The sequence below is a fragment of the Leopardus geoffroyi genome, chromosome B2, assembly GCF_018350155.1.
Source record: "Leopardus geoffroyi isolate Oge1 chromosome B2, O.geoffroyi_Oge1_pat1.0, whole genome shotgun sequence".
NCBI classification, from domain to species: Eukaryota; Metazoa; Chordata; class Mammalia; order Carnivora; family Felidae; genus Leopardus; species Leopardus geoffroyi.
This window is the reverse complement of record NC_059332.1, coordinates 41207924-41229011: the sequence shown is the minus strand read 5'-3', so window position 1 is coordinate 41229011 and position 21088 is coordinate 41207924. Positions and strand designations below refer to the sequence as shown.

General features: G+C 52.2%; 2 protein-coding genes across 4 annotated transcripts; one reads left to right on the top strand and one right to left on the bottom strand.

Annotated features, from left to right (window-relative positions):
- The first annotated feature begins 813 nt into the window (after nucleotides 1–813).
- On the top strand, nucleotides 814–12304 carry PEX6 (peroxisomal biogenesis factor 6). Of its 3 annotated transcripts, XM_045498257.1 has the most exons (17): nucleotides 814–1754; nucleotides 3234–3397; nucleotides 3886–3969; nucleotides 7095–7197; nucleotides 7282–7415; nucleotides 8065–8176; nucleotides 8536–8744; nucleotides 9174–9369; nucleotides 9559–9635; nucleotides 9795–9927; nucleotides 10009–10214; nucleotides 10341–10402; nucleotides 10649–10757; nucleotides 11043–11159; nucleotides 11284–11361; nucleotides 11519–11658; nucleotides 11841–12304. In XM_045498257.1, the coding sequence occupies exons 1-17, from the start codon at nucleotides 873–875 to the stop codon at nucleotides 11975–11977; spliced, it is 2943 nt and encodes a 980-aa protein (XP_045354213.1). In that variant the 5' UTR covers nucleotides 814–872; the 3' UTR covers nucleotides 11978–12304. The 3 variants fall into 3 exon arrangements, with proteins under 3 accessions (XP_045354213.1, XP_045354215.1, XP_045354214.1); XM_045498259.1 differs by lacking the exon at nucleotides 10009–10214 and having other exon boundaries at nucleotides 817–1754; nucleotides 9795–9950; XM_045498258.1 differs by lacking the exon at nucleotides 11284–11361 and having other exon boundaries at nucleotides 818–1754.
- A 124-nt stretch (nucleotides 12305–12428) lies between these two features.
- GNMT (glycine N-methyltransferase) lies at nucleotides 12429–15900 on the bottom strand. The gene is made up of 7 exons (XM_045498260.1): nucleotides 15726–15900; nucleotides 14997–15266; nucleotides 14017–14144; nucleotides 13478–13594; nucleotides 13124–13266; nucleotides 12891–13012; nucleotides 12429–12808 (listed from the first exon to the last, which is right to left on the bottom strand). Exons 2-7 carry the CDS (start codon nucleotides 15239–15241, stop codon nucleotides 12637–12639), a joined length of 927 nt encoding a protein of 308 aa, XP_045354216.1. The 5' UTR covers nucleotides 15242–15266; nucleotides 15726–15900; the 3' UTR covers nucleotides 12429–12636.
- Between the last annotated feature and the right edge of the window lie 5188 nt (nucleotides 15901–21088).

The window sequence follows — 21088 nt, the reverse complement described above, 5'->3', positions numbered from 1 at the left end:
GAGCAGTGGAGGTGGAGACAAGGATGGAATCTTGTTGGGAAGCAAGCTGTTGGTTGGGTGCTCATGACTGAAGCCTTAAACACCTCTCTTCCTCCTGCTCTGCTTCCCATCCCTCCAGGGTAGAAACAGGACATGGGCCTCCAGTCTGCAAGGACTGATTGCGAGCGGGGGTGAGGAGCAGAAGGGAGAGCAACCGGTTTTGGAGGAATGAAAAAGCAAAGTTGCTTTGTCTTCACTTCAAGTTTGTTGGGAGTAGAAGGAACAGGACAAGAAACACCGGAACATGGGTTTTGTGTAGGATGTGTTGGAAACAGATGTGGCAGCACCAAGTACTCTAGGGCTACATGAATCACATGTAGTAATCCAGCCAGCCGCCCCTACATACCCATAAGCACTGTGAGACCGTTTTATCCTACCACTCCCTCCTGTAACCTTCCCCACAATACCCAAATCCCAGTGCCTATAGTTCCACACTGGAAAGTGTAGGAGTTCCACAGAGTAGTGGAATCCTTCCTCAACACTCCACCCATAGCTCCTAGCACTGGACCAAGTTGGTCCTGGGCACGCAGGAAGTTCGCTGATCATTCAATTAACTGCTAACTGCGTGGCAGAAGAGCACGTTAATCCCTAGCAGGCGCGGCAGGCAGATCCCTGCAAACACGGTCTCAAAGCACTACGCAACGGCAGTGAATGTGTTACTGCCACAGAGGCACCAACCCGTCAATCCCAGCCGGGGCTCACCCTCCAGGAGGACGCTCCAGGAACCCGCCGCCCCTCCTACTCTTCTCGCGCCTCCCCGGACGGAAGCGGAAACCGCGTGCGGCGCTGGCCCGGAAGCCGCGCTCCAACGGCTTCCTCGTTGGTCTGTCACCATGGCGCTGGCAGTCTTGCGGGTCCTGGAGCCCTTCCCGACCGAGGCACCCCCGTTGGCGGTGCTGCTGCCCCCCGGGGGCCCGTGGCCTGCAGCGGGACTGGGACTGGTGCTGGCCCTGCGGCCTGCAGGGGAGAGCCCTGCAGGGCCGGCGCTGCTAGTGGCGGCCCTGGAGGGGCCGGGCGCAGGGACCGAGGAGAAGGGTCCCGGGCCCCCGGAGCTGCTGGTTAGCCTCTCGCTGCTGCGGCTCCTTGCTCTGGGCCCTGGGGCGTGGGTGCGGGCACGGCCCGTGCGGCGGCCTCCGGCGCTGGGGTGGGCGCTGCTTGGCACCTCGCCGGGGCCCGGGCTCGGACCGCGAGTCGGGCCGCTGCTGGTGCGGCGCGGAGAGGCCCTGCCAGTCCCCGGACCTCGGGTGCTGGAGACTCGGCCGGCGTTGCAAGGACTGCTGGGCCCAGGGACGCGGCTAGCTGTCACTGAGCTCCGTGGGCGGGCCAAACTGGGTCCGGAGACTGGAGACAGCAGCCCGCCCCCTCCTCCGCCCGTGGTGTCCTCCTTCGCGGTTAACCGCACAGTCCGGCAACTCCGGGGAGTTCTGGGAGGGACTGGGGATTCACTGGGTGTAAGCCGGAGCTGCCTCCGTAGCCTGGGCCTCTTCCAGGGCGAATGGGTGTGGGTGACCCGGGCCGGGGAGTCGTCGAACACTTCCCAGCCACACTTGGCCAAGGTGCAGGTCCTAGAGCCTCGCTGGGATCTCTCTGAAAGGCTGGGACCTGGCTCTGGGCAGCCAGGAGAGCCCCTCGCTGACGGACTGGCCCTGGTGCCTGCCACTCTGGCTTTTAATCTCGGCTGTGATCCCCTGGAAGTGGGAGAGCTCAGAATTCAGGTAGGATACAGGACTGAGGTCAGGAATGTTTCCACACCCTTATTCCCTCTTCCTTACCTCAACTGAATTGGAAGAAAAGAGCTGTAGAATTTAGGTCCCTTACTCCTTAGATCCTAATGTCTCTTAGTCTCATTTATCTGTTCTCTGTAATCAAAATATAACTCTCCATGGTGTGGTGGTGCATGGGAAGGGATTTCCTCTATTCAGGGGAAAGAAGAGAGGCATAGTCAAATTACCAGGTGTTTACAGTATGTTAATCTACTCAATTATTTGTTGAATTGCTGCAATGTATCCAGAATTGTACTGAATAATATGGAGGATGATACCTCATTGTTTTTGCTCATGCTTATCCTTGACTTCAAGTTCCTTCCTGTTCTTGTAGCCTCATCTGTTAAAATCCTACCATCCTTTCCTTTTAAAGCCCATCTAAAGATGCCACCTTCTCAAAGCCTTACATAATCTTACCACATATTTAACATGAATTCTTCCTCCTGTAGCATTTTGTATCTTCCTTAGGGTATTTATTTTCTGCCCTGTTATGATTATGTACTCTAATTCACAGTTGTATATTGTAAATTCCTTGAAGGGGAGGGCTCTTTATTATCTTTAGTGCCTGGGGTTGGATTTTAATATTTTTTAAAAATGTACCTAAGAGAAGTTTTTGGTTTAGAGTACTTCAAGAAGATTGTTGTATTTGGGGAAACAAATATAGTCTAATATTTAATGAGGCACCTAGATGTGTGGTTTAGGCCTGCACTGTCCCATATGGAAGCCACTAGCCACATTGTGGCTTTTTCAATTAATTAAAACTAAATAAAATTTAAAACTCAGTTCTTTGGTTGCTTTAGTCTCATCTCAAGTGCTCGATAGCACATGTAGATAACATCTCTTAGCACTGTAGAAAGTTCTGTTAGATCATGCTGGCATAGCCAATTAGTGCTATGAGATGTCAAGAAGGATATAAGATATGCATGAATAGGAGTCTGGTGTGGGTTTCCTTTTGAATGGAGGAAAAACTCTGGAGTCCTCAGACTGGAGCTCATTCAGCTGAACCAATCCTGTCAGCTTTACTGAGATCATATCCATTTCTCACAGCCTGAATTCAGAGTGTCCCCACTAATGTCCAATTAATATCAATCCCAGTTTGTGCCTGGTGGCTACTCAAAGGGCTTGTGGGAATGAAGTGTCTTTACCACTTTACTGACTCAGGGCCAACTTAAAGGTATCACAGAAAGATTATTTTTACTGGGGAACTGTTTGGAGCCAGAGTCAGAAATCTCTTCCTGGTGCCCATTAGGAGGAGAGGTTTCTGTTTCCAGGGAAGAGATACAGGTATTCAGTTCTGCTGCCTTAGGCCTCCCCTCCCACGGGCCTTGTGGATAGAGGATGCAAATAGAAATATTGGCTGCTAAAGTTAAGGTAGGGCAGAGCCTGACTCCTTGGAAGAAAGTTATAAGGTGGTGGTTATTTCTCTAATAGAGGTACTTGGAAGGCTCCAGCATCCCTGAAGACAAAGGAAGCTGCTCAGTGCTGCCTGGGCCTCTGTTTGCCAAAGAGTTACACATCGAAATTGTGTCCTCTCCCCACTACAGCACGAATGGAAATTATGACCATGTTCTTTACCGGCACTTTCAGACACCCAGGTTAGCTGCTTCCCCCTTTCAAGAAGATAGCATCTCACCCTTGTTGCTCTCCTCCTATCCCATGCCTTAGATTCAGGTCCCACAGAGCCTTTGACTTTACAAAGCCACATTTTAAGCAGTATTGCGGCTAGATGCCTCTTGGTGTAGCAGGCGGTCCATAGAAGAGAAATTCACCGTGAGGTGAATCTGGACATTCTAAACTGAGGAACCTATGAATTGAGAGGGCCCCCAAAGAGCCAGGACTCAGCTTCACCCCCTCACTGCTCTCTGATCCTCCTTTCTAGCCTCTCTGCCATCTCTCCCCCCCCCCCCCCCCCCCCGCCCTGGTTCATTCTAGGTCAGACTTGTTCTCTGAACAACTGCTTGGGATCTCTGGGTGGGCAGTAGGTCCCTATGGTCTGCAGGTTGGGAGTGGACATGTGGGGATATGTCAGGCCCATGTTCTTGACTCTCATTGTGAGCTGACCAGGGCCACTGCTGTGTTGCAGGGCAGTCCAGGAAGGGGATGTTCTGTGTGTGCCAACAGTTGGGCAAGTAGAGGTCCTGGAAGGAAGCCCAGAGAAACTGCCCAGGTATGCAGCTGCCTCCTGTCCTACAGTTGGGATTCTCAACCTGGGTGCAAGAGCTCTACAATCCCCTCCCCGCAAGTTGTGTGGAATAATTTTGTATATAAGAAAATTCTGCTGTTGTTGTCATGTACATTTTTCTAGAGAAAAGGTACATGCTTTCTTCAGGTTCTCAAATGGGTGCAGGACTGAAAAAAGATTAAGAACCACTGCCTACTGCTTGTGGGAGGTGTTTTATCCTCAACTTGTTGGGCGGTCATAGGTAATGTAAAGCATTAAGAAGTTTAAGAGCCTAGACCAACATGAGACTCCTTGCTTTTCATTCTCAACCACAGTGTTGTTTGCACCAGGTTTCAGGCCACACTTCCCATATACTCAACATAAAGAGACCCAAGCTTCGATTTCTGCCCTAATCAATAGTGTGTGCACATGGAGCTTTTCGATCCTATCTCCCAAAATGGGGGAAAGAGAGATTGCTGCTGTTATTGAGGGGCCTCCTCTTTCTCTTTATCCTCAATAAAGAGAAATATAAGCATGACTGAGCCAAGCACCCAAAACAGGGAGTCCATCCTTTTGCCACCCTGTCGACTCTGATCACAGGGGTTCCATGTAAAATGGTGAGGCAGAGAATTCAGAGACTGCTTTGTGAAAGGGGAGAATGTGTAGCCTGATACCCCAGGACTGATTTCCTATAGTGATGTCCTAGAAGGAGAACACAACTGATTGACACGCTAAACCAATGTTCAGGGGATTTCAGTGAGGTGATGGGACCAGCCTAAAGGAACTGAGGTTTAAGAGTTGGCATGCCCAAGGTCTCTGGCCTAGTCAGCTTGGGTCCTCTGCCAAGGCAGATGCCTTGTCTGGAGCACCTGATTCATCCTTGGTCAACATTCAGAGCTTGGTTCACTCAGAGTTGTGGTACTCAGATGAAGCGCCTGGTAGTGCACGTTGTAACCCCACTTGGTGCTCACGGCGCCTCTTTGAGCTTTCCCAAATCAAATCTACAACTGGGGCCTCGTAGAAAGTGCCAGGCCTGTATTAGTCACTTCTGTCTCCCATCTTAAATATAGCAAACATCTATGAGCTAGCTTTCTGTAGGAAACCTACAGAATGCCCACCCTTTGTACCTTTAGAGGAAAGTAGGCACTGGACCCTTCTGAGGTAGACCAGCAAGCCTGTTCTGTTCCTGGATGTCTGCTGTTCTGGCCCTTTAGCGGCCTGCCTCTCTCTGGCTGCTGAGCACACAGTTCTTGCCCTGAGTAGGTCCTGGAAAGCAGGGTTGGGGTCAGCAGGTTGGCCTAAGGACAGATAGAGATGAGTGCTTTAGCCCTCCTCCCCCAGACCTGGTAAGGAAAGCCCTGCTAGGAGGCTCCTGAGATCCCTGGAACAGAATTCCAGTGTTGGTAGTGTAGCTTCTTCAGGCTCTTCCACGGTTCCACCTCCCCAAAGCAGGCCAGCAGGATCCAGCTGCACTGTCTCCCGTGTGGCTCTTAATAACACACAGCATTCCCCAGAAATACCCAGATGCGTTCTAGAAGTCTGCTCCTTGCACTCACTGAGATGGTCCTACCGCTGTCCGTGGAAGGGGAGTTTCCCCCTAACCCTCCACAGTGCTGTTCCTCCTTGGATTCCACTGCTTACCATGTGCACTGTGACTCAGGATTGAGATTCCAGGTTATAGACCCACCCACTGTTCATGTATACTGAATAGTAGTAAGACACAGTCTTCCTTATGTTCTAGTTTTTAACCACAATAACTGCCCACCCTAATAGTTGCAAGAGTTCACAATACCAGTCTGGTATGCCTCTCCCCTCCGCCTTGAGTTATTCCCACCAATCCATTTTGCTGCCGGAGTAAACAGTTTTATGACTGCGAGACACGGTGAACAGCAATTTGCACCGATTGGAACTTCAAGAGGCCCAAGTCTGGGCCAAGTCATTGCCTTTCTACCTGAGGATTAAAGAGGAGGGTGGTTCATCATTTTTATCTGGAAAATTGGGCTAGTAACTACTACCTGCTCCCCCACTCTGCACCCTTAGGACGCTGAAGAGCCCTAATTCACTCTGACACTAGCAGTGACTTGCACAGCCTTGGTTATGGCTGGGGGAGCTTTTGAAAAATACAGATGCCTGAGCCCCCTCAGACCTATTGGAGCAGAATCAAGGTGAAGCTGGGGCCTGTGAAATCTTTTAACTTTTTCCAAAGGAGAGAAAAATGCTAACTTAAAAGGCTGAGATGGGGCACCTGGCTGGCTCAGTCTGTAGAACATGCAATTCTTAATCTTGGCGTCATGAGTTCAAGCCCCACATGGGTTTAGAGATCACTTAAAAATTGAGATATAATTCATATGCCATGAAATCCACGTTTGAGGTGTACAATTCAGTGGCTTTTAGTAGATTCACAAGGTTATGCAACCAACACCACTATCTAATTGCAGAATATTTTCATCACCCCAAAACCCTACCCATTAACAGTCACGCTGTACTCCCTCCATCCCTCAGCCCCCAGCAATTACCATCTGCTGAACGGAATCATATAACATGTGGCAGATACTGATTTTCAGAAGTTTTACAGATCATTCTGATGTGCAGCCAAAATAGAGAATCATTAATCACTAGTTGTCTTTAGTAAGGTATCTGCAATTTGATTTTGTGGATTGTTGAATAAGAACCAAGGAGCCCTTCCTGCTGAGGCTTTGGAAGGCCTTGGGAGGTATGAATTTGAGGGGAAGACAGTAGTCTGAAGCCAGTAAAAATGGCCAGATGATCATTGCTTAATGCAGCTGTGTCTTCTGCCATCAGAGTGGGTGGGTAGGCCATTCACCCGGAGAATCACGCTCCCATGGCTCCCTGATGGTTGTCATGAGGGATGTGGAGGACAGTTATAGCTCCTGCCCTCAAAAATGTACATGGCCCAGCCTGGGAGATGAGGAAGACCATTCGCTTTCTTCTACCCCTACTCCTCTCCCCTTCCCCACCCCCCACCATGCCATAACTCTCATGTCCGTTACTCATGCTACTCTTGAGTTTGTCCCTGCTGGGGACCTCTATGATTGAGACAGCCGCCTTGTCCTCAGGGAGGGGTGTATGTGGGCTCTGGGTCTGGGATTCATGGGGCTTCTTTCCTTCAGGTGGCGGGAGATGTTTTTTAAAGTGAAGAAAACCCTTGGAGAAGCTCCGGATGGGCCAACGAGCGCCTTCTTGGCAGACACCGCCCATACCTCCTTGTACTTGGTGAGGCCCTGGGGATGGAAGTAGACCTGGGGAAAGAAGCAGAAACAACTCCCAGACACTAAAGCTTCCTGCCACCTTTCACAGGTGGGTTCTACCCTGAGCCCTGTTCCAAGGCTCACTTCAGGAGAATCCACTCCCTGGAACAGCTTGTCTCCTCCGGGCCTGGAGGCCTTAGTGACCGAGCTCTGTGCTGCCCTGAAGCCTCGCCTCCAGCCAGGGTGAGTGAGGCCGTGGCCTCAGGGTGTGAGGAAAGCCTGCTCAGAACATCTCTGAAGGGGCAGGGGGCTGGACAAGTAGTTCCTAATGCGCTGGCTGGAGTGGGATCGGGTGGACCTCCCTCAAACTAGTATGCCCAGGCCACTCGCCCATGTCCTTTCTGTAAGCAAATTCCTAGGCTCCTTTCTGGGGATAATCTCCATCCTCCAGGGTCGGCTGGGGAGGAAGAATCTCTACCAGAGACAGCTGTCTCTGAGACTGCCCTTCCCCTTGGGGAGCCCACTAGCCATTCTGTCCTTCACCACCCTGGCCCCAAAAGATGCAGTTCCTCATACCACTGGCCTAAGTGTAGACACAGACCCTTCCCTAATTCCTCGTGATTCCAGACCAGACATAACAGTCAAGGCTTTACTGAAGGCAGTGACGACAAGGGAGTTGTCCTGGCTGGTGGATATACTCCATGCCTCTGCCAGAGCACCACGGGTGGTATGGGAAATACAGCCTCATCATATGGAAACAGCCCTGGAGGAAGGGGGATGCCTCAAGAAAAGAGAAACAGGCTATCTGCTTTCTAGATCCAAGGACCCCTGCTACTGAGGGTTCTTAACTTTGAGAGAATGGAGGAGACAAGTGTCTGTTCTCTGGTTGCAGAGGTGCCCTCTTGACAGGAACCAGCAGTGTCCTTCTCCATGGTCCCCCAGGCAGTGGGAAGACCACAGCTGTCACTGCAGCCTGCAGCCGCCTTGGCCTCCACCTACTGAAGGTGAGGGTACCTGGAGAGTAGAACCCCAACCACATTTCCCCAGCCCAGATTCTCCTTCTCCCCTCCTCCCTGGCCTGGCCCTAATGCCTCGGCCCAGTGGGCCAGTTGGTCAGGCAGATTCCCATGATTCTCAGCTACTAAGAGAGACTTTAAAAAAGGAAGGGGTTTGAAGATTTTGTTGGACAGTCCAGGGAATGAAGTTAGAGTAAAGAAGAGGTAGGACTTGGTCAGTGTTACCTTCTCCCCCATCCCTGCTCTCTAAAAAGAAGATGGCCGGCATCTTCTGGCTCCTCTCCCTGCCATTCCTGCCTCAGTCACACCTGCCCCTTGCTCACAGACCATCGGGGTCTCCTCCCCAGGTGCCCTGCTCCAACCTCTGTGCAGACAGTAGCGGAGCTGTGGAGACAAAACTGCAGGCCATCTTCTCCCGGGCCCGGCGCTGCCGGCCTGTGGTTCTATTGCTGACAGCCGTGGACCTTCTGGGTCGGGACCGTGATGGGCTCGGTGAGGACGCCCGTGTGGTGGCCACGCTGCGTCACCTCCTCCTCGATGAGGACCCCCTCACCAGGTATTATACAGAGCTCGGTCTGTAAAGGGGCAGGGCCAAGCCACCCTCATCTCTCTTCAGCCTTTTGCCCTCTCTTCCTCAATGGCTTCTCAGACATCCCACCCATTTGGCCATTCTCCAGATGGCCCTGAGCAGAGGAGCTTGGGGTATTCGAGGGAGGAGAATGTGCTCCCTCGTGTTTTGTGGGGAGCACTAGAGAAAAAGCACAGGCTCTACCCTCAGGGAGCTCCCTGTGTGAGGGGGGAAGCATAGGTCCCCCTCTCAAGGTATGCCCATGGAGCCCCATCCAGGAAGCTGTGGGGTGCTCACCTCCTCTCCCATCCCAGCACCCACCCACCTCCCTGCCCTATGGCACCAGCCTCCTGACAGGACAGGGCTCAGGGGCTGCCAGCCACATTCTCGCCCTCAGTGCCCACTCCGTGTCTGCAGCTGCCCGCCGCTGATCGCTGTGGCCACCACAAGCAAGGCCCAGGACCTGCCTGCCGACGTCCAGACAGCATTTCCTCACCAGCTGGAGGTGCCCGTGCTGTCAGAGGGGCAGCGGCTCAGTGTCCTGCGGGCCCTCACTGCCCATCTCCCGCTGGGCCAAGAGGTGAAGCTGCCACAGCTGGCACGGCGGTGCGCAGTGAGTACTGAGGCGGGCACAGGCCTCCCCGCATTCTGAGCCGCGGTGGTACGATCCAGCTGCCCTGCGAGTGAGGGTAGAAAACCCCGAGGCTTCAACACTGGGGCCTCTGCGCCAGCTGGGGTACTAGCCTCCTGAGGGCTCTTGCCAACTGTGCCCTGCTCATGTGTCCTTTCCTGTGGTTCCCAGGGCTTTGTGGTAGGGGATCTCTATGCCCTTTTGACCCACAGCAGCCGGGCAGCCTGTGCCAGGATCAAGAACTTGGGGTAAGGAAACTGGGCACAGGAGGGAAAAGGAGGCAAGAAGAATTGTGGGTGGGTGGATGGGTGGGGGCTGGGATGGGGGGAGGAGAAACCAGGACCCTGATGTACGTCAGGGTACGTACGTCAGGTCCTCCAGAGGCCTTCCTGGGTTTCTCTTTGCAGTTTGGCAGGCGGCTTGAGTGAGGAGGATGAGGGGGAGCTGTGTGCTGCTGGCTTTCCCCTCCTGGCTGAGGATTTCGGGCAGGCACTGGAGCAGCTGCAGACAGCTCACTCCCGGGCCATTGGAGCTCCCAAGGTAGAGACTCCAGGTCATTGGAGGTAGGACTGCAGCTCTCTTCACCACCATATCCCCAACCATGCACTTTCCGTCTCCTAGATCCCCTCGGTGTCCTGGCATGATGTGGGCGGGCTGCAGGAGGTGAAGAAGGAGATTCTGGAGACCATTCAGCTCCCTCTAGAGCACCCAGAGCTTCTGAGCCTGGGCCTGAGGCGCTCGGGCCTTCTGCTCCATGGTCCCCCTGGCACTGGCAAGACCCTCCTGGCCAAGGCAGTAGCCACTGAATGCAGCCTTACCTTCCTCAGGTGGCGAGGGGGTGTGGAAGGGATGGTGGGCAAACTGGGGGCCGCAACAGGCTGGGGAGCAGGAGGGGCTGGCTGAGAGGTCACTTGTGTGTTTATGCATCTGACAAATCTCATCCTCTCCTTCAGCGTGAAGGGGCCTGAGCTTATCAACATGTATGTGGGCCAAAGTGAGGAGAATGTGCGGGAAGGTGAGTGGGTGAGGAGGGGCCCAGGTTCTAGCCCTTCCCAACCCCCGATGGCCCTTGTGCTGCCTACCAACACCCCCAGGCTGCTCCTGGTCTTTCTAAGGTCTCACGGTCCTTTCCACAAAGGACCTGCCCAGGGTGGCCTAGTACCTGAAGGGATGAGTTGTCACACCTGGCTCTTCCTCCCCTATCTCCTGACTTTAGACCCCCCTGAGCTTCCCCCTCCTGTGTGTCCCTTTCTCTCCTCAGTGTTTGCCAGGGCCAGGGCTGCGGCTCCATGCATTATCTTCTTTGATGAACTGGACTCCCTGGCTCCAAGCCGGGGGCGAAGTGGAGACTCTGGAGGTGTGATGGACAGGTGGGGGTCTGAGCCAGAATGGAGTCTGGGGTCCAAGACGGAGGGATGGGAGACAGGTTGCAACAGTGTTCAGCACCCAGAGTACCTGTCGTTCCAGTTCTGAAATAGGGGCCTTGGAGTTGGGTGGGGGATGTTGAAGGGAATGGGGGGCCTGCCTGGAGGGGTGTACAGGGCACAGCGGAGCAGGTGGCCCTGTGGAGAAGACCTGTAAGGACAGGCGCTGCTGGTAGGGCAGGGGCCGAGGAAGGGCCAAGGACTCTCTTGCCTTCACGTCCTGATTTGTAGGGTGGTGTCTCAGCTCCTGGCTGAGCTGGATGGGCTTCACAGCACTCGAGATGTGTTTGTGATTGGGGCCACCAACAGACCAGACCTCCTGGACCCTGCCCTTCTGCGGCCTGGCAGGTGTGCACCCCGTACCTCTCACCTCTACCAGGCCCACTGGGGCCTCTCCCCTGACCCCCATCCTATGCTTCCTCCACCCTCATGCTGGGCTCCCTGACCCTTATGCCCGCCTATTTCCCTAAAGATTTGACAAGCTGGTGTTTGTGGGGGTGAGCGAGGACCGCGCCTCCCAGCTACGCGTTCTGAGTGCCATCACACGCAAGTATGCCCTGTTAGGGGGAGACTCCCAAAGGGCTTGGGCCTTGGGATGGTCTGGGGATAAATGCAACATGCAGAATAAGCTGGTCAGGGATGCCTCTTGACAAAGTAGGGGGTGCCAGGTAAAACTGTTTCTCTCCCTTCCTGTTTCTGCACAACAGATTCAAGCTAGAGCCCTCCGTGAGCTTGGTGAACGTGCTGGACCGCTGCCCTCCCCAGCTGACGGGGGCAGACCTCTACTCCCTCTGCTCTGATGCCATGACAGCTGCCCTCAAACGCAGGGTTCAGGACCTGGAGGAAGGTGAGTCACTTGCCAGCCCCAGAGGTCAACCAAAAAGCTAATGGGAACCAGGCCTGGTCCTAGATTTCAGAGGAGGGACTGTTGACCTTTGGGGAACTCTGGGCAAGAAGATGCCTACCCAGGGCTCTGCCCTCCTCGGACATAGACCACAGCCTCTGTTGCCCCCTGTCACCCCCTCCCAGGGCTGGAGCCCGGAAGCTCAGCACTGCTGCTCACCATGGAGGACCTGCTGCAGGCCGCTGCCCGGCTGCAGCCCTCGGTCAGTGAGCAGGAGCTTCTCCGGTACAAGCGCATCCAGCGCAAGTTTGCCGCCTGCTAGGAGCCTCCTGCAAGCCGGGACCCTGCCCACAGTGGCTAAAGGTACTCAGGTGTCCCCACAGAGACCTGAGAGAGCAAGGGGCCCTTTCTCAGCGTGCTGCTATTGCACCCAAAGTCGGCCTACCTTCCCGAGAACCCCGAGGTGCCGAGTAGCCCCACAAGAGCTCAGAGGCATCATCCCCTGCCTACCTGTTCGTCCTCCCAGGCCAGCTCCGGCTCCAACACTAAAGACCCTCTGCTCAGAAGGAGGGGCTTGGGCCTGGAGTTCTGGGGTGGGGCACTGAGGGAGTCCAGTCTTGGCTGAAAATAAAATGTATGCTGCCCCCTGCTGGTTGTGGTCTGAAAGGGTGCAGTGGGAAAGAGCAAGATTGTGGAAGGAGTGAGCCATAGGGGAGGGCAAGGCGGGCACCACAGGGGCCTGATCCTTCTGATATAAACACCAGGCGTGCAGGAACTGAAAAAGGCACAGACTATATTGCTCACGCTTCCATTTGCCTGAACCCAAATCCCCGTACCCCCAGCAGCAGTCTGCCCCTCCCCACACCCCGAGGGTCTGCACCGGGGGTTAGGCTTGGTATGGGGCTGCCAGTCCCCACCTCCCCAGACAGATCTGGCAGTGCCTGGGCAGAGGGTCTTAGGAGCTGAGGCCACGCTCAGCACTCAGTCCGTCCTCTTGAGCACATGGATGAAATAGCAAGGGATGTAGGCCTGGCCAGGCTTGTAAGGCTTGAAGTCCCCCAGGACGCTGTGCTGGCACTTGCCCCCGAAGGCTGCTCGGAGCAACTCCGTGAAGGAAGCCAAACGGTGTGGGTAGTAGGAGAGCCGGAACTTACTGCAACAGAGCCCCCAACCAACCATGAGGGCTGGTGGCCTCAGCACCACCCCTCCTCACCCCTACCTAGCCGAGTGGGTACCTCAAACCAGGAGAACCATCCTGGCCAGCGCCCGGCACCTGCACCGTGTAGTCCAGGGTCACCATGTGGGCCTTGTTGTTCACTGTCAGCACTGATGTCGTGATATCCTTGGTCAAGTCACTCTGTAGGAGGTAGTGCAGGCTGCATTAGCCTCTGCAACCATTGTGGGGCCTGGACCGCAGGATCACGTCCCCCATCCCCCACTCTGGGCCTCCCACCCCCAGGGGCCCCACCTTGTAGTAGATGTTCTTTCCTGGGGGTGCACAGCCTGTGCTGAGGATGTGGTCGTAGTTGCGATGATCGATGACCAGCAGACCCCCAGACCGCACCATGCTCGCGATGTTCCTCAGTGCCAGCCGGTGCTCACTCTGGTCTCCTGAGCTCCGGGCAGGGGCAGAGAGGCTCCATCTGCTCAGGGCTCCGAGCACCAGTCTCCCTCCCATCTTTCTCCTCCCCAGGGATACAGATGCCAAGGCAGAGAGGAGCAGAAAACAGTCTGCTCTGTCAGGAGAGCGGGCACCCAGGGGTCTGTGGAAAGAGGTACAGCTCAAAGCAGGGGCCATGCTCAAGGCCACGCCCTCTCTCACCTCTGCAGTCTGGCAAGTGGGCAAAACTATTGCCAAGGCAGATGACCGCATCGAAGCCGCCCCCTGGTGGCTGGGGCACATCTTTGTCCAGAGTCATCCAGTTGGCTTCTTCAATGACTGGGACCAGGAAGGGGAAGAGGGATCAGGGTGGCACCATGGCACCAGCAGCACTCACCTCCACCAAGTGCAACCCTGCCTCAGTTTCCCCTTCGAGACACACAGGGATTCCCCATCCGGTTAGAAGGAGGAGCTCACCATGGACATGGAGGGGGAAGGGGAGAAGGGGTCAAAGGAGGAGGAAGCCAGGGATGGGAAGCATGGCTCCGTGCTTCTGTGTTTTTATTTGGGAGAAGGGAGAAGACTCATCACCAGATACCTCATTCTGGTGCGTAAGCCTCCCTTTCCAGGGAAATGAAAGTAATTTTGCTGTCCCCCTTAAGGAAAACAAAGCACACCAGCACAGGAGCTGAAGGAGCCCAGGGCAGAGAGTACCGAGTCCCTGGCTGCTGGGTGGGGAGGGCCTGGCTGGACCTGCATACCCCACTTGTCGAAGGCCGGTTCGTGCCGCCGGTTCCAGCGCTCTTTAAGCGCGTATTTCAGCATCTTGTCACTGGCATCCACACTGGTCACGGTGAAGCCCTCTTCCACCAGCATGATGGAGTCCACCCTGGGCAGGGTCAGAGATGAGAGGCCAAGAGGGGCAGTCAGGGGGCCTGGGAAGGCAAGGAGGAGGCCCTGTGCTGGGCACTTCTGTCTCCTCCGCTCTTGAGACCATTCCTCTGCTTCCTCTCCTTAGGCCTTCTCCACTGACCTCAAATGACCTGGCAAATCGGTTTATCACCAGGTAGCAAATTCTGGGTTTGGTTTTTTAGCACCTCTTCAGAGCCGGGCGCTCTATAAATGTGCATTAATCCTCATGGCAACCCTGTGAAGTAGACGGTGTTACCCCCATTTGAGGGACGGGGCAAACTGAGGCTCCTGGAATTTAGGAACCTGTGCAGGGGAGGTAGTGCAGCATGGTGTTTTGTCTGAATGTCCTCTCCACTAGGTAGAGGGCTTTCGCTCCTCTGAGGCGGGATTTCCACAACTGTAAGTGGGGTATCACTCCTTACCTCATGAGGTTATGTGAGGATCTTAAAAACGGATGTGCCAAAAGCTCCTGGCACCGCGCGTGGCGGCACGGGCAAATATTGAACAAATGTTAACTGTTAACACTGCCCAAGGCCATCACTTCGGGACCAGTGCTGCAGCCAGGACCCGAGCTTACGTCGGTCTGGCGCCAAAGCCCGGCCGCCGCCCTCCCCGGCGAACCGGCAGGCCCCACCCTGCGGTGCTTACACGCCCCCTCTGCCCCCGGGTGTCTTCAGCCCCTCCTCCCGCCCGCTCTGCCCCACTCGTCCCGCCCCGGGCCGGCTGCGGCTCGCAGGTGGAGGCTGCCGGACCAACCAGGCCGAGGTCCCCCACACCCCCCGCCCCCCCACGCCGAGCCAGCGGCTCCCTGGCCCCCGCCCTGGCTCACCCGGTGCCGCAGGCCACGTCGAGCACCCGCTGGCAGCCGTGCTGGCGCAGCAGCCCGAGCAGCCAGGCCTTGTACTCGGCCGTGCGGCTGCGGGTGTCCCCGATGTAGAGCTGCCACACGCGTGCCGCCTCTCCGTCCGCGTACTGGTCCGGGAGCCCTTCGGCCGCCACCCCCAGGGAGCGGGTGCGGTACACACTGTCCACCATCGTGCAGCGCGCCTGGCTCCGCGGCGGGCGGCTCCGCATTTATAGTACGGCCCGGCCGCCCCACCTGTCCAATGGCAGGTGAGCGCGGGGACACGCCCCTGCTGGGCTCCCAGCCTCGGGGAGGGCGCTGCCCGGCGTTTTGCACCAGCCCTTCTCGCCGGCGGGAAGATCCAGCCCTCTGGGCGACCCCGTGGCGGGAAAGGGCCCTCCCAGCCCCCTACCCTCTTAAGCCAGGTATCAGGAGGACTGGGGAGGGGTCTGAAGAGGTGGCAACTGTGAGATCGCCCACTCCACCCCTACCCAAGCTGGGAAAAAAGGAAACTCCCCAGTCCACACAGAGATCAGCGCCTAGGACTGGACCGTCCCTAGAGGAGGAAAGTATTAGCATATCTAAAGGAGGATCGTCTAGCTGAAAGAGGGCCTGGTCGGCTAGGAAAGGGATGAATAGCGAATATCTGGGGATAATGCAAGTCTGGCCACCCAAGTCCAGGAGCAGTTCTGGCTCAGGGGATCGTCTGCCTACCCGGGGGCAGGTGCTCCTCTGTCCTGGAGGTAACGCATCAAGCTTTTCCCTGAGCCGCGTGAGGCGGAGTCCGGCCTTTCCTCCCAATTCTTCACCGACTGGCACGCTTCTAAAACGCTATCTGCTGTTTGAGGCCCCTGTTCGATCTCCAGCGTCTCCATCAAAAAAAAAAAAAAAAACAAAAAAACAAAAAAAAATTAAGATTTTGTTTTTAAGTAATCTCTACACCCAACAGTGGGCTCTAAGTCACAACCCGTGATCAAGAGTCACATACTCTAGGGGCGCCCGGCTGGCTCAGTCCCTGGAGTATGCTACTCTTGACCTCCCGGTTGTGAATTCGAGCCCCAGTTGGGTGGAGAGATTACTTAAAAGAAAAAAAAAAAAGAAAAAAGAAAGAAAGAAAAATAAATCTTAAAAAAAAAAAAAAAAAGTCACGTGCTCTCTCAACTGAGCCACCTAGGTGCCCCTAAAATTTTTACTTTTTTAAACACTATGTGCTTTCCATGGAGGTGCCCACAGGGTAGGAAGTCAAGGGTTAAGGGTGGAAGTGCTTGCTTGGTGCCCTTGCTGTTATATTGTTCACTGTCACTTCATAAATTGGCCCTTTGGTTTGGTTATACATCCACCCTTCCTCCCCAAAGCAGAAGGTCTTTTCCTAGGACACCACCCTGGACTGAGATGGATTCAGCAAGATGATACCACCCAGTGAAGCTCAAGACAGGGAGAACAGCCTTCCCTATCTATCTTGGTTTGTCTGGCTTCAGAAAGAGCTATGTAGGGGCGCCTGGGTGGCGCAGTCGGTTAAGCGTCCGACTTCAGCCAGGTCACGATCTCGCGGTCCGTGAGTTCGAGCCCCGCGTCTGGCTCTGGGCTGATGGCTCAGAGCCTGGAGCCTGTTTCCGATTCTGTGTCTCCCTCTCTCTCTGCCCCTCCCCCATTCATGCTCTGTCTCTCTCTGTCCCAAAAATAAATAAAAAAACGTGGAAAAAAATTTTTTTAAAAAAAAGAAAGAGCTATGTATAGAGTTTAGAATGAAGGAGGCTCTCCTCCCCCTCCCCCTTTTATTAGCTGTAGAATCTGGGAGCTGGAGGAACCCCAAAGATCATATAATCTTTTTTCAAAAGTTTATAATATATATTTTTGAGAGAGGCAGGGGGAGGAGCACAGAGTGAAGGAGAGAGAGAATCCCAAGCAGGCTCCATGGTGTCAGTGCAGAGCCCGACTCCATCCTGAATCTTATGAACAAACCTCAGGACTGTGAGCTGAGCCGAAATCAAGAGTTGGATGCTTGACTGAGCCACCCAAGTGCCCCCATTTTTTTAAAGTTTTATTTATTTAAGTAATTGCTACACCCAACATGGGGCTCGAACTCATTACCTTGAGATCAAGAGTCACATGCTCCTCTGACTGAGCCAAGTAGATGCCCCCATATAATCATTCTCAGCTTCCTATTTGTAGCACACAGATTGGCTCAAATGAGCCTGTCCTGCCCAAGTAATAGAGCAATAGAGTAATAGAGTAATAGAGTAATGACCCTACAGACAGGTTTTTGGCAACAGGCTTAGGAGGGCACAGAACTGGGAGTTATAAATACATAGATAAGTGGCCTAAGGCAGTTTATTATTTTTTCCCTTACTATTGATTTATTTTCCATTTACTTTTTTTTTAGTTATTTTTTTTAACGTTTATTTTTAATTGAGAGACACAGAGCGTGTGCCTGGGAGGAGCAGAGAGAGAGGGAGACACAGAATCTGACGCAGCCTCCAGGCCCTGAGCTGTCAGCACAGAGTTGGATGCAGGGCTCGAACCCATGAACTGTGAGATCATGACCTGAGCCGAAGTTGGACGCTTAACCCACTGAGCCACCCAGATGTCCTCTTTTCCATTTACTTTTTGCCTCTTAACCCTCTCTGAATACATCTGAGGTAAGCCTGGGATTTTCTCAGGGCTCAAAATGCTGCTGGGCAATGTCCCCTTTAGGGACGCCTGGGTGGCTCAGAGGTTAAGCTTTTGACTCTTGTTCCCAGCTCAGGTTTGATCTCGGCTCAGGTCTTGATCTCAGGGTAGTGAATTCAAGCCCCACGTTGGACTTTAGAAAGACCAGGATAATCATTTCAATAGATCACAAGGTTTACCCAACTCTTTGGGTCTCAATATTTAAAGACAAGTATTCTTGTGATTTGGAATACTTTCTTCTCCTGATATTTACATAAATAATAGAGAGAATGAAGGGCATTGATTTGTAAATTTAGACATCTTTGCACACCCTTTCATTTAGAAACTGCCATAAAGACACTGATTCCAGAGTCATTCCATAAAACTAGTTCCCAAAAAGAGCATTTTGATTTTGTTCTTACCTAGGAGGAAGAAAAGGAAAAAAAAAAATTACCTAGAACAACTATTTAAGAATCTTGCTTTTTGGGGCACCTGGGTGGCTCAGTCAGTTAAGTGCCCAACTCTTGGTTTGAGCTCAGGTTATGATCTCACAGTTTTGTGGGTTTGAGCCTGGCATCGGGCTCAGCACTGGCAGCCTAGAGCCTGCTTGGTATTCTCTCTCTCTCTCTCTCTCTCTCTCTCTCTTTCTCTCTCTGCCCCTCCCCCACTAGTGCACGCATTCTCTCTCTCTCTCTCTGAAAATAAACTTAAATTTTTTATTTTTAAAAAAAATTTTTTTTTCAACGTTTATTTATTTTTGGGACAGAGAGAGACAGAGCATGAACGGGGGAGGGGCAGAGAGAGAGGGAGACACAGAATCGGAAACAGGCTCCAGGCTCTGAGCCATCAGCCGAGAGCCCGATGCGGGGCTCGAACTCACGGACCGCGAGATCGTGACCTGGCTGAAGTCGGACGCTTAACCGACTGCGCCACCCAGGTGCCCCTAAACTTAAATTTTTTAAATAATAATAATAAAAAGAATCTTTCCTTTTGTTTTAGTGTTACATGATCCCCCACTCCCTCTTCCCCAGGAACTTTTTCTTGTACAGCATTCTTGTTTGTATAACATTTTTGTGATGGGTTTGCAGCCTTTGGAGGCTAAAAGCCGTACTCTCCATACTGATAAGGAATTTTATTTAAATATTTGGTTTTTATTTACATACTGATACTTACGATTTTTGAGAAACATAGCCTTTTACCCAAAGACCTATAATATGATTTTTTAAAAAATAATATGAATACTGGTAGTAAATTTGGATTAAAAAAGTATAGGTTGTGAGTCACTTACAGATGTACTTTCCATTTGAAAACAAGATTTTTGGTGTGAAGTTAATAATGATTTGATTTCTTTCTCATCCAGAGGCATTTAAAAAAATGTCAACATCATAAAGCACATGAAATTTCATGGATCTTTTTACTTCTTTTCTTTCTTTTATTTTTTTTTTAAACTTTTAACTATCACAATCTTGTTTTCTTCTCTTGACCTTAAATTACTTGGCATTAAGCATGCTTTCAATGGCTACGTTGAATAGATGTGTTATGACTTGTTTAATCATTCCCCAAGTTCTGAGTGTTTAAAATGCTCTCACAATTTTTCAACAGAGTGAACAGTTGGATAATTATGATCAAATCATATCCCAAATGGACTTTTTCTATTAATTGATATCATCACCCAAAACAAATACTTGTTTCAATTCTTCTCTACGCGAAGATGTTATTCCTTGATATTTTACTAGTTAGAAAATTCTAATTGTTGTAGTCTTCTTTATTTGCCACCAAAATGTACCAAATAGTTTCACTCCTTCATCTCTAAATTGTCCACGTCCTCTACCCACTGAAATATATTGAAACTACCTTTTGTTTTACTTGTTAGTTCTGGTGAGTTTTAGAGAAATGTGAGGCCCTGGGCCATGCAAGAGAAGATCCCAGAATATGAATCAATTTACAGTTTGACTTAACTGAAAATAAGAATAGAGGATATTTTTATTTTTAAATGTTTATTTTTGAGAGAGAGAGAGCATGCGTGCCAGTGGGGGAGGGGCAGAGAAAGGGGGACAGAGGATCTGAAGTGGGCTCTGTGCTGACAGCAGCAAGCCCAATGTGGGGCTCGAACTCACAAATTGTGAGATCATAACCTGAGCCAAATTTGGACGCTCAACTGAATGAGCCACCCAGGTGCCTGTGATATTTTTAATATGTGGTGCTTATTTGACATTAGCTGAAAAGAGTAAATTCTTCATCCCCAAATGTGATGTTTGCAAAAAGACTTTAGCTTGGGAATATGGCTGCAACCAGACAAACTCCCAAGCTATTCCAATTTGAGGACACATTAAAATTCTAGAATGGTGAACTATGCATGTACAGTAACTACAAATGGAGGACATCCTGTTTTTGTTTAGATTCAGAACAGGTAAAATTAATTTTTCAGATGATGGACGCTAATTTCCAAACTCCAGTCCAAGGTGCTGAAAAAAACTCTTGTCTATGGGGCACCTGCGTGGCTCAGTCTGACTCTTGATCTCAGCTCAGGTCACAAACTCATGGTGCATGAATTTGAGCCTCTTGTCAGACTCAGTGCAGACAGTGCAGAGCCTGCTTGCGATTCTCTCTCTCCCTTTCTCTCTCTGCCCCTCCCCCGCTTGCACGTGTGTGCACATACGCACATGTGCCAGTGCACTCACTCTCTCTCTCTCTCTCTCTCTCTCTCTCATCTGCTGACCACGTCTACCCAGATGGAACACTGGAATGTTGGGGGGAGAGGAGGGAAGCCACCCACCCACATGGACTCTTAGCAGATATATCACAATGGATCCCTTTTTGGACTCTTTAATATACCATATAAGACTTAATCTGCCTTTTTTTTTTTTTATTTTTTTTAACGTTTATTTATTTTTGAGACAGAGAGAGATAGAGCATGAACAGGGGAGGGTCAGAGAGAGGGAGACACAGAATCTGAAACAGGCTCCAGGCTCTGAGCTGTCAGCACAGAGCCCGACACGGGGCTCGAACTCACAGACCACGAGATCATGACCCGAGCCGAAGTCGGCTGCTTAACCGACTGAGCCACCCAGGCGCCCCAAGACTTAATCTGCTTTAATAAAGTCCTGTTAAAACTCAGGCAATGACAGATGTTGGCGAGGATGCAAAGAAAGAGGAACCCTTTTGCACTGCCAGTGGGAATGCAAACTAGTGCAGCCACTCTGGAACAAACAGTATGGAAGTTCCTCAAAAAATTTAAAATAGAACTATCCTATGACCCAGCAATTGTACTACTAGGTATTTATCCAAAGGATATAGGAGTGCTGTTTCGAAGGGGCACATGCACCCCAATATTTATAGCAGCACTATCAACAATAACCAACATATGGAAAGAGCCTAAATGCCCATCAGCTGGTGAAAAGATAAAGAGGATGTGGTATATATACACA

Coding starts and splice junctions, on each gene's coding strand:
- PEX6 (XM_045498257.1), top strand. CDS start 873: ATGGCGCTGGCAGTCTTGCGGGTCCTGGAGCCCTTCCCGACCGAGGCA. Junction 3,970..7,094: donor AGCCCAGAGAAACTGCCCAG/GTATGCAGCTGC, acceptor TCTTTCCTTCAG/GTGGCGGGAGATGTTTTTTA. Junction 11,659..11,840: donor GGTTCAGGACCTGGAGGAAG/GTGAGTCACTTG, acceptor ACCCCCTCCCAG/GGCTGGAGCCCGGAAGCTCA.
- GNMT (XM_045498260.1), bottom strand. CDS start 15,241: ATGCGGAGCCGCCCGCCGCGGAGCCAGGCGCGCTGCACGATGGTGGAC. Junction 14,145..14,996: donor GACGTGGCCTGCGGCACCGG/GTGAGCCAGGGC, acceptor GACCCTGCCCAG/GGTGGACTCCATCATGCTGG. Junction 13,267..13,477: donor CCACTTGCCAGACTGCAGAG/GTGAGAGAGGGC, acceptor CCCGGAGCTCAG/GAGACCAGAGTGAGCACCGG.